The sequence below is a fragment of the Limulus polyphemus genome, unplaced genomic scaffold, assembly GCF_000517525.1.
Source record: "Limulus polyphemus unplaced genomic scaffold, Limulus_polyphemus-2.1.2 Scaffold2131, whole genome shotgun sequence".
NCBI classification, from domain to species: domain Eukaryota; kingdom Metazoa; phylum Arthropoda; class Merostomata; order Xiphosura; family Limulidae; genus Limulus; species Limulus polyphemus.
This window is the reverse complement of record NW_013667741.1, coordinates 185626-197296: the sequence shown is the minus strand read 5'-3', so window position 1 is coordinate 197296 and position 11671 is coordinate 185626. Positions and strand designations below refer to the sequence as shown.

Below are 11671 nucleotides of genomic sequence, written 5' to 3'. Positions count from 1 at the left end.
AGATGACTCCTACCCTGCCAAAAATTTATATTTGTGTCCCCTTGTCCTACTATTCTCACTGTTAAGTATGAAAAAAGATGATGCATTAACACTACCAATTCCTTTTACAATATGAAACACCTCAATCATATCCCCTCTAACTCTTCTTTTTTCAAAAGAAAACAATTTGAGAGATTTCAGCCTCTTCTCTTATGACAACCCCTCCATCCTAGGCACCATTCTAGTAACTTAACTCTGAACCCTTTCGAACAATTCAGTGTCCTTCCTAAAGTAAGGAGCCCAAGACTGAACACAATACTCCAAATTTAGCCAAAACAGTGACCTACACCATGAAATTATAACCTCTTTACACTTGTATTCAATATTTCTGTGGATACAACCTAAAATCCTATTTGACCTACCACTAGCAACAGCACACTGCTTGGATGGCTTAAGAGACTGATCAACTATTACACCAAGATCCCTTTCTTTCATGACACTATTAAGGTTATTTCCATCCAAATTATAACCCACATGCATTAGCTTACATTTATTATAATTAAAACCCATTTGCCATTTATTTGTAAAGCAGCAGCACCCTCTTCACAGCTAGCAATACCCAAGACATTAATATCATCTGCAAATTTAAGTAATTTATTGACCATTCCTCCATCTGTGTCATTGATGTATATCAAAAAGAGCAAAGGTCATAAGACTGAGCCCTGAGGTACTCCACTTGTAACATTAATCCAGTTTGATTAAACTCCATTTGTAACAATCCTCTGCTTTCTCCCAATTTCCTAACTTATTCCCCACACATTTTTTATATGCCTTTTATGTGACACCTTGTCAAATGCTTTCTGAAAATCCATATACATTAAATCTACACACTTACCCTAATCTACATAAGCAGTAACCTTTTCAAAGAACATACAAAGATATTTAAGGCAAGATTTTCCCCTAGTGAAACCATATTGACTATCCTATAAAATTCTAAACTTTATTAAATGACTTAGTAAAGCATCTTTTGTCAGACTTTCCAAAACTTTTCCTACAGCTGATAATTACTGGGACAATTTTTATCACCTCCCTTAAAAAGATAAGTGACATTAGCTAATTTTCAATCCTCTGGTACCTGTCTACTATTCAAGGACTTACAAATTAAATAGAGCAAATGGCTCACATATACAGTCCTTAACCTCCTTGAAAACTATAAGGGAAATATTATTGTTCTTTAAACTTCCCAATTTTTTCTTAATGAGCTCAGAATTAATGCAATCATGTTGTTTGATCTTGTTTCCATCTATTAACTGTTCGAGATGTGGAATACTGTATAAATCTTTGTTAGTAAAAACTGAAGAAAAAAGCAAAATTTAATAACCCAGCCATCTCATAATCATCATATACGAGCCTTCTTTTATCATCCATAAATGGTCCTACCCCCATCCTAACATTTTGTTAACCCTTAATGTATTTAAAAGAAATCCTTATTGTTAATTTTAATATCTTCAGCCAAACTTTTCTCATACATCCTTTTTGATGTCTTAATTTCCTGTTTCACCAACTTTCTTGATCTTCTATAATCTTGGAAATCTCCTGTCATACCGGTCAATTTAAATTTCTTGAATTTATTATGCTTTTCCTTAGTTTTATCTGTGATATTCTTTGAGAGGCAACCTAATTTTTATTTGCAGCTACCCTTTTCTTTCTAAAAGGAATATGTTTACCTTGAATATTTAAAAATTTATCTTTAAACTTTTTTCACATTTGATCAGTCTCCAAATAACTCAGCTGCTCAATTGGTAATTCTTGTCACATCCCTTAAAAATTTGCTTTTTGAAATTTGTAACCAAAATATAATTATTCCTTATCTCCATATGCAGCAAAACATTGAACCTAATAGAGCAATGATCACTTGCATCCAGATGTTCCGCAATTTCCACCCTCTCAATCAATTCTATATTTAAAGTTAACAATAAATCTAAAATAGCATTATTTTTAGTAGGTTCCTTGACTAATTGGTGAAGAAAGCCATCTTAACAGTTTCCAAAAATCTTTCTACCTCACGTTTTGACTCTAGCATTTCCCAATCTATATGCCTGAAATTACAATCATTCATAATTATGACTTCATTATCAGCTGAAATCTTAATTTCATCAGTATCATTTGGTTGTCTGTAAAAAATCCCCACTAAAAGCCTTTTCCCTTTATATCCACTAATAGAAACCCAAATGGATTCAATCTCCTTGCTATTATCTAAATAGCCTGTAATCCTGTATTTCAAAGAAATTTCGGTCACCAAAATCATCTACGTTTAACCAAGTTTCACGGTTTGACTCTAGCATTTCCCAATCTATATGCCTGAAATTTTCAGTAATTCGCATTATATCAAACTCCTCCATTCCTACCAGTGTTCTAAAGTCATCTACTTTATTTCTTATACTTCTAGCATTACAACAGTAACAATTAAGCCTACCCTTATGATTACTAACATACTCATTTCCTATGCTAAACCTTTCTCTGCCTCTTACTCTTTTTGCATTTAGTTTATCATGATCCTCACCACTGTCTAGTCCTAGTTTAGGCAGTGGTGAGGGCCTGGATTAACTAGACCTACTATAGTAAATGTATGCAAGTTCTACTTTTCCTATACTGAAAATGTATTTCCAGTAGGTGCTTACATCCTCTCACATAGATAGCTATTCTCATTCAGTGGTGACCTCTATATGTAAAAATTTTTTTGCATGCCACAAGCCTTGAGCTCCTACATACCCCCAGGACCAAAGTGTTTCAACTTTGTCTCGCATGTAAATCATCATGTGACAGTCTTCCACCAATAGGAGTGTGACACATTTTCCTGATGTATGTGACTCTCTCTATTCAATTCTACCAAACTATCACTTTGAGTTTTGGCTGAAAATGTAAGCACTGGTTTTCAGTGGGGAGGAAGAGTGAGAAGTGTGAAAGGAGGTAAGTACCAATCGGAAATACATTTTCAGTATAGAAAAATTATAACTTCCAATATGGTACATTACCTTTTCTCACATAAATACCTATAATCCCACACTGAATAGGTGAAGGGACTGGTGTGAGGGAAAGAAAGAACAATCCTAAGAACACCTTAAAAGTTGAGGATCATATGTGAGAGACAACACCACTTCTGAACCAGGTATACCCCACGCTCAGTGTAGAAAGACGTGACATAGACGTGGGCGGAAAAAGGGAGAAAACAATGGTTGGACAGGGCTCCGAATCCACCCAATATCTCAATCTCAATCCCATAGAACACAGTAATGTGGGTGAGAGTAAAAAGGATGTGGCCCAATGTATAGAGTGCAACAGACCATACATTGCAAGTCAGCTGCATACAAAACCCAGATACCCATGTGGACGTAGGATGAGGATCATACCATCAGAAAGTCAACTACAATCCAAAACCTAGCCACCAGGAACTGATATCCATGTGGGGGTGGGAAAGAGGATCATACTGTCTTCACCTCAAGTTCAGCAGACCAGAGGGAAATACCATACTCAACGATCTGTGAACAGGACACATAATAGCAAAGTGATAAAATGTTTGACTGATTCAGGAACCCAACATCTGGATGATTGGAATAATAAAGATGTCCCTGTATTGTGGAATATCCCACTCAAAAACAATCAGACAGGAGCCAACCTCAGGGTAAAAAGAATGGATTGAGTTGAAGCAGCAAGAAAAAACCAAATCTGTGTCAGCCAGGAAGGAGCAATCAGAAAGACCTAACACAGAGTGGCAAGGATGAACAAAATCACTCAGAGAAGGAGACAAGTGGGATAAGATAAAGGTATAAACTGGTCTGAATTCTCTCTGAATGCATCAACAGCCAAAGCAAGTGGATGAGGAAATGGAGACAAAAAACATACAGATCTAAAACACAGATGAAAGGCAAGGTGCAAAACTGGTACCCAACCCTGTGGTGAACAAACCTAAGACAGCACAACGAGGGATGAAAAACAGGAAAGTGTGCATTATAACACAAAAAGTCGACTGTGAGCATCCCCAGTCCTGGAGAAATGGCCTACCTTGATGAGATAAAAGACAACAAACTAAAATGTGAAAGAATCAACAAGTGATTGAGGTGGTACAGATCAAACACAGAACTGCAATCTGCATCAAGAATACACAACTAATGGAAGAACACTTAGATGTGGGACAGGTAAATGACGGGAAGGTTTCAGACATGGAACATGAATAAAGAACTTGCAATGGCTATAGAGACAAAGGAGCAAACAAAAAAGAAGAAATAGAATGTAGCAACACAGATACCACACGTGATGCTAAAGTCATAGGAGTTACACCATTCCCCTGAAAACAAGGACGATAGGAGGAAAAGAGCTGTCAATAAATCCCAATTAGAAGGGGAAGGGAAACAAACTTGATACATGACAGTGTCTCACCCCAGAAGATCCGAAATGCAAAGACGTCATGTGTGTAGGGAAAGAGCCAAAGGCATCTCACTAAAATTTCCAGGAAATACATGGAATGCCTCAGAAAGGAGGTGTATGGCAGACAATACCAGTAGGAGAGGCGACAGGGAAAGAAGAAGGCTGGAAAACTTGGCTAGGTATAAAGAAGTAGGATTAAAAGGGTCTGCCACCCCATACAGGCAACAGATATTTTAAATGCAGAGAAGCTAGAAAACACAAAAAACAAAACTGCCTGATGGTAAACTAAGGCAAAATGAGCAAAAGTCCATAGAGGTTGAGGCATATCAGCACTATCTCTCAAAACAGAGACAAAAAGGCCCAGCATGAAACGAAATGTCTGAAAATAAAAGGGAAAAACAACAACAACAACAACAAAAAAAGCAATGAAACGTATAAAAAGGACTGAGATAGGCCTAGCAGACTCTGCAGTAGAGGGCTGGGGAGGTCAAGTCATAATCAAGTGGAAGAAAATTGCCAAAATATACAGTTTCGACAATTTGAGGAGGAAGGCAAGCAATACGAGGAGAAGTTTGGGTAGACTCTGGCCCCATGGTTCCTCCCAAACAAAATTAATTGTAATAAGTATAAAATATAATTAATTACGAAAATTCAAAAGTCGTTATATTTTAAAATTAAGTAAGTGTATATTGATAATAAAAAATGTAGTAGATGGTATCTGTTGAAGAAACAATATATTTAACCTAATTTACGATTTACTAGTAAGATGAATGACAAATAAGCATAAAATAACAAAGACATATGTTAAGCCTAATCTAACATTGTTGTACAAAGGATATCATCAAACTTTAATTTCAAAACCCTAACTGTACAAGTAGGTACAAACCTAACTAAAAGTATGTTATTGAAACCAAATAACTGCAAATAATAATATTAATATCAAAGATATTCAAAAGCTATAACAATATAACAGCTTATCTGTCCAAAGTCAGCAGACCACATTCAAAATGTGTGGAGCACCAAACTCAAGTCCTGATGAAGGTCAACTCATATAACAATCAATTTCCCTCATGTATTAAAGTTAACAATTCCTCAGATGAGTACTGCCACCTAAAGCCTGAGTAATTGTGCTGGAAGTAAATGACATTTTCAAAATGGAAACATAAACATTGGTGAAGAACAATAAAGGTAAGTTATCACTTAAAACTGGTAAAATAAAGTAGGGAAAAAAATAGAAAATACGTCCACTTCATACAAAATTAAAAAAGAAAAAATTGAGGAATGAGAGCACAAACAAAAAACATCTTGTTGATAGCACTGCCAAACGAGAAGTGATATTTCAGCAGAATTGAATAGGAGTCACATACACCAGGAGGGTGTGTCTCACTCCTATTGGTGGAGGGTTGTCGCATGATGATTTACATGTGAGACACAGTTGAACCACATTGATTGTGGGGTATGTGGGAGTTCAGTGCTTGTGGCATGTGAAAAAGTTGTGCATATAGAGGGCAGCACTGAATGAGAATAGCTATATATGTGAGAGGAGGTTTTGTACTGTATCAGGTGAACAGTTATGGGGTTCATGTGTAATGGTGCAGTAAATAGCTATATTGTGTGGTGGCTTTCATTGTATTATAAACCAGAAATTCACCAAAAAACAATTTTATTTTGAAAGGTCCCATAATTATAGTACCAAGTGTTTGAAGTGTCTGTGTTTCAGATATGGTGACTTATGAGAGGTCAGAGGTGGCAGCAAACTTGCCATTGGGCTGGAAAGTGTTAAGAAAGTGCTTACATACTTACAGTTAAGGTATACTGACTACAGCCTTTAACAACTGGCCAAGTCAAACCATCACCTTTTGGTAAGGGAAAAACTTCTTGTAGGTTTTGCCACCATCCTAAACTATATGGATAAATAAATTTTTGCTTTTCTGGCCTGGCACGAGACAATGCCTGTAAAAATCAGAAAAAGTTTAATAAAAAAAACATCTTTCCAATTTCATAATATAGCCATTTTTTAAATTTCAATCCAGCAAAACAATTCAATCTTCCACACTCATACTGATTATTTTGTAACACAAGTATATGTGAAATCTATGAAGAAAGTTACTTATATGCAAGGTTGAGATTTTCCACAAACTAAAAAGCTGCCCCTAGAAAACCCACTTTAAAAAGTACATGAAAGAATAAAGTATTTTCACAAATATCATGGTTACATATTTGAAAGCATTTATGGAATTCAAGCAAATGCACCATCACAGTATTGATCCTGAACTTTAGTAAAAATACTATTTAAACATGAAAATAACAGGATGGCATAAAAATGAATAATAGGGATTTAGCTCAGGTGAATACATGTAGTGTGCTTCAGGGAACCATCAAATTCTCTTTTACACCTAATGACATGATACATAAGATCTACCATGTACTAACCCACCTTCTAGACTTCATATTGCCTCCCCAAGTTTAAAGACTAGCTAATCAGCTAGGCTTTTCCTCCCCTCCCACCATAATTTTCTTTTGCACTCTGGTGCACCCTCTCCCATTTTTTCAGATTTATCTAGAAAATACAATACAGGAATAAGTAGTTAAATACAAATCCCATTCTCATGGTTCATACTGAATTGCTCAGATCAATTTCAAACACTTTTCAAGGAGTTTCTAAAAACTCAGAATGTTCTTTTTGGAAGCTAAAATCTACATCAAAATCAATCAGATTCCATTGAAATTTTATAAAATTCCCATTTATTTGTTCAAGCCTTTGAAATTCCCTTCTCAATTTCAAGGATACGCATGCACCCTGTATTCTGTTTGGGGCATGATGGTGGGTGAAACAAAATATACAGCCTAGCTAACTAATGAATGAATATTTGCTGTCAAATTCTTATTAATGCTATAAGTGTAGCTACCAGTTTGGTCACCAATTTTGATTTCATTCCTTTAAGTCGCACGCTAAATCCTTTTTTGGGCCAAACTTTTTTTCACACCTAAGGTGTTTTTGATTACATATCATGTACTTTTTTGTCAATACGCAACAAAAAAAACACAGAAACTAAGAAAGTGACACTTGATAGTAACCCACATTAGCTTTAGGATTATAACCCTATTATTTGGAACAGACCTATACTTTACAGAACCAACCAGGTTCTTTAAAATATAGGGTGATAGTATTTCCTCTCTAAAACAGTTAATAACTTCCTTCATAGTAACACCATGGAAACTAGATTAACAGTTTCTTGTCATCACCCACATGCTCTCCGTACAGCTATATCAAGCATCATTATTTATGCTAATTGATTAGGCTAATATCATGTTATGCTAAATGCTTTTTACTTAGGAGAATTTCATAAAATTTAGCAAATCTGTGTTTAAAGGTTCACCTGTATTATTCCTTTGAAAACTTGAGCTAGAAACTGCTAATCTAATTTGCTTGGCCTAATCAATGATTATGTATCTGAATGTGCTTTCACTCTATAGTTTTGCTGCTCAAACCACCTTTAATCTCAGGTGAAGCTGTAGGAAAAATTTCAGATTGATAGTTCATGTGACTTTAAGTGTACACATGTGCAAAAACTTTGGTCAAAACTGAGTGGTTTTTGTTGAATAACATCGCATGTGCCTCATATTTTTTGACCAAATTTGATGCCTAATTTTAGGTTGTAAAGATCTATCAGTGTACCAAATTTGCAAAAAATCCCTAAAGGTAAAGTATGTTTTTCTATCAATATGCATTTCTGTACTTTTGGAGCAAAGAAAAAAATAGGAAGAAATTCAATCAAAATTGGAGATTTTATATTTCGTGTATTTTTAAATAAATCGCCTTGAAATTTGGTATGTGAAGTAAGGGTTCAGTACCATGTTCTTGACTGGAATAAAAAGCTTCATATTTATTTTAAGGAAATATGGAAATATTTTATTAAATAATGTACAAGTCCAAAAACTGAATCAGGTCTTGGACAAAAGATTGAAAATTAGCTCCCAATATATTACTTTACACTGTACTCACAGCAATAAAGTGTGTAAAATTTAAGAACCTAAAACTCTAGAATTAGGAACCAAAGAAGCAACTTTGTGAAGGACAAAAGGACTATGTAAAAATTTATGATATAACATTTTAACGATTTGAAAAAATCACCACCAAAAATCTGCATAAGGCCAAAGCTGAAGAACTTTTTATTTATAACACATTAACCAAGTAAACACAAATGATTGAGTATCATACATTGTAATCTCAAAACAATGAGCAATATTCTGGAATTATTTTTCAGTTTTGACTATGGATGGGGTTTGGCCAACAGAAAATGTGCTGGAAACAATACTTATACCTTAAAAAGAGAAACTTTAGGAATAATTTTCTTTTTTTTAATAGAAACTTTAGGGTCCAACTTTAGCCCTGTTTATAACTTTATACATGGATGAATCCTCTTTAGCAATTAGTTACAATAAAGGCTACAAATTAGTTTCAGATTATCACATTACAAAATTGCTAAGTTTCTTCATTATTAGAGGAACTTCTGATGAAAAAGTGCTGTATGACAATATATCAACCAAACCATACCTGCCAACAAGAGCTCTTCAGGATGGATGGGATATAACAGACATAGTCAAGGTTGAGATGATATTTATATTAGCAAATTGCCTGAACAACAACTGTACAGGTGTGAAGTGGATTTAGTTGGTGAATTGTAATTTTCATCAATTTTATTTATGTTACTTTATATTAGAATTAGGGTAATGATGTTGAAGGAAAGGCTAAAAATTAGTTTCAAAGCATAATTTTGTAACCATGTGCATAAGCAAGCCCCCTTTCCTTTCATTAAAATTACAGGAAAGGCAAAATATTAATCTATGAGAATAACATCACATTTGCTAATTTCCTTCAACATTAGTCATAGGAAAGTGCTTGTTTGTTAAATTTTCACTTAGAGCTACTTGAGGGCTATCAGTGTTAACTGTCTTAATTTTGAAATGACAGGCTAGAGGGGAATATAGCTAGTTAACAGCACCCACCACCAACTCTTGGGCTAATTTTTACCAACAAAAAGCAGGATTGATCATCACATTATAATACCTCCACAGCTGAAAGGTTGAGCATGTTTAGCATCCTGTGACCCACAGAGTGCAAGTTGAGCACCCTAACCACCAAGCCATACTAGGCCTATCATAAGTAAGACTGAATATAAGAGCATAACTTTACACTGGGCAAACTCCATTTGTCATTATAAAAATGGCTACAGATTAATTTATGTAATTATACACATGCTAAACCTTTTCATTCATTGCAGTCACGTAAATTAAAATTAACTTAACGACACAATATTTATTGAAAATCAGCTTTGAAGTATGAACCAAATATCTCTAACATCATAGTGATAGATAAGAGAAAAAAATAACTTGAAAGCAAGTATATTTAGTCACACATCATATTATTATGCTACAAGTCCTTTTCTTGGTGTATCTCATGTAACAGTTCAAATGTGAAAGCTTTTTGGATACTACATTCACCAGGCTCTTTGATTTATTTTGCTTTTTGAGCTAAATGTAAGAGTTTATTTTTAAAATTTTCTCATCTCAAGTTTATTTCCATATATACTGTTTTTTACGATGTTTTCATTTTATTTCACTGTAATTTTATTCTGTTTTCTTCTCTAGTTTCTCTTATTATACTTAACTGTTGTCTCACAATCACATTATCACAACATTTTGTTTTAAACTGATAATTTTTGTATACGTGCCTCACATTATTTTCAATTCATCTATTCTACTTTTCAGGTGCACTTGTATACATAGTTTGTAGTTTCTTTTTACTGTTTTAAGCTTTAATCACATTCATGGAATACTTATGAGCCCTAGAATTAGCTATACAAAATTTATCATTAGTTTTAAAATTGTTATCATGAAAATATTTGTTGTCAAACCCTACAATACTTACTTTAGTAACAATCCAGTTCTCTATACTTGTTTCATTTTTTAAGATTATTTTCATCTGAAAAATAACATTTTCATGTTTACACATATTGTTGTTAATTGTCTAAGCTTACTTTCCAACTTGATTTTAAAGCTATCTGTTGAACTTTTACCAATCAAAATGATTTATGTTAAATACTTGCCACATTTCTGAAATATCTACACTGAATATTTTAAGTTTAACAAAGTTTGAGAGATATTTCTTGTTAAAATATTTCAATTACATCCTTAGCAAATGAAATAAAATATAAAACTTTACATATAATATCCTTTCATTATTGATATAAATCTAATTTCCAAAAATAAAAAACAGCTATGTATCCACTGAAATGGTTAAAGAAATCTAATAATCTAAATTCACATATTTAAAGAATGATTCCAATAAGGTGCACTTTGCATTTTCTTGGTAATTAAAAATAAGTAATTTTAGTCTAACAAAAAACAGAGAAGTCAGTTATTAACACTTGCTCACCTGAATAAGAAAAAGTCCCCCTACAGCAATAACAACCCCAATTGCTAATCCCAAACTGAAAACTGTGCAAACCAGAGGATATAGGGTCAGATATACAAGATGCTCACGATCCCCATAATAGAAGTACCAACTCTATTGATAAAAACAAAAAAGTGTTTTACCTTAATGGCGAATATCATAGACATTCAACTTCAGAAAAAGAAAACTTTTGTTGTTTACAACCTTAATTTTAAATTACATCAGCTTTTCATATAAAAGTATTATAAAAGGTTTCAATGAGCAATTTTTAACTATAGCTATTTTATATTTTGTTTTGGAAGAGGAAACATCATGACATATGTAAATACTATTAACTAATAAATAGTAAGAACTCCTATGGCTGAAAATGATTTTGTACATATGTTATTGCTTTTGTTTAACAAGCACATTAGGATAGTCCTTATTTTTGAAGTTTTGGTTTACAACACTCTCATCCCCTCATTTTCTTCCAACATATAAGTAAGTTATTCATACCATATTTTATCCATATCGAATAAGATAAAAAGATTGCTCAAGGTAGATGAAAGATAACATTTTCCAAAACTGAATATTTCTGATAGATAACTCCTCTAGCATCTAGCTTGTCAGGTTTTATGTATGAGCCGGATCCTTTACAGTAGGTGTCTGTGACTTGTTTGCAATAATTTTCAACAATTAACAAACAGCACATAGTCCACTTGTTTTAAAATAATATATTAAAACAAGTCAAACATATACAGTATTGTACAAAAGTGTTAGGGCAAAGTCAAAAATTAGATTTCAGGTTACTATCAAAGAACAATGGAAGGT

General features: G+C 33.6%; 1 protein-coding gene across 1 annotated transcript in view; it reads right to left on the bottom strand.

Moving 5' to 3' along the window:
* The window catches only part of LOC106466039 (palmitoyltransferase ZDHHC6-like), a 57983-nt gene that overhangs the window by 18817 nt on the left and 27495 nt on the right, over positions 1-11671 (bottom strand). Inside the window, exons 6-8 of the mRNA XM_022393997.1 lie at positions 10844-10975; positions 10337-10390; positions 6208-6357 (exon numbers count right to left, since the gene is read on the bottom strand). Of these exons, the coding sequence (XP_022249705.1) occupies positions 6208-6357; positions 10337-10390; positions 10844-10975 (336 nt within the window). The remainder of the gene's footprint in view (positions 1-6207; positions 6358-10336; positions 10391-10843; positions 10976-11671) is intronic.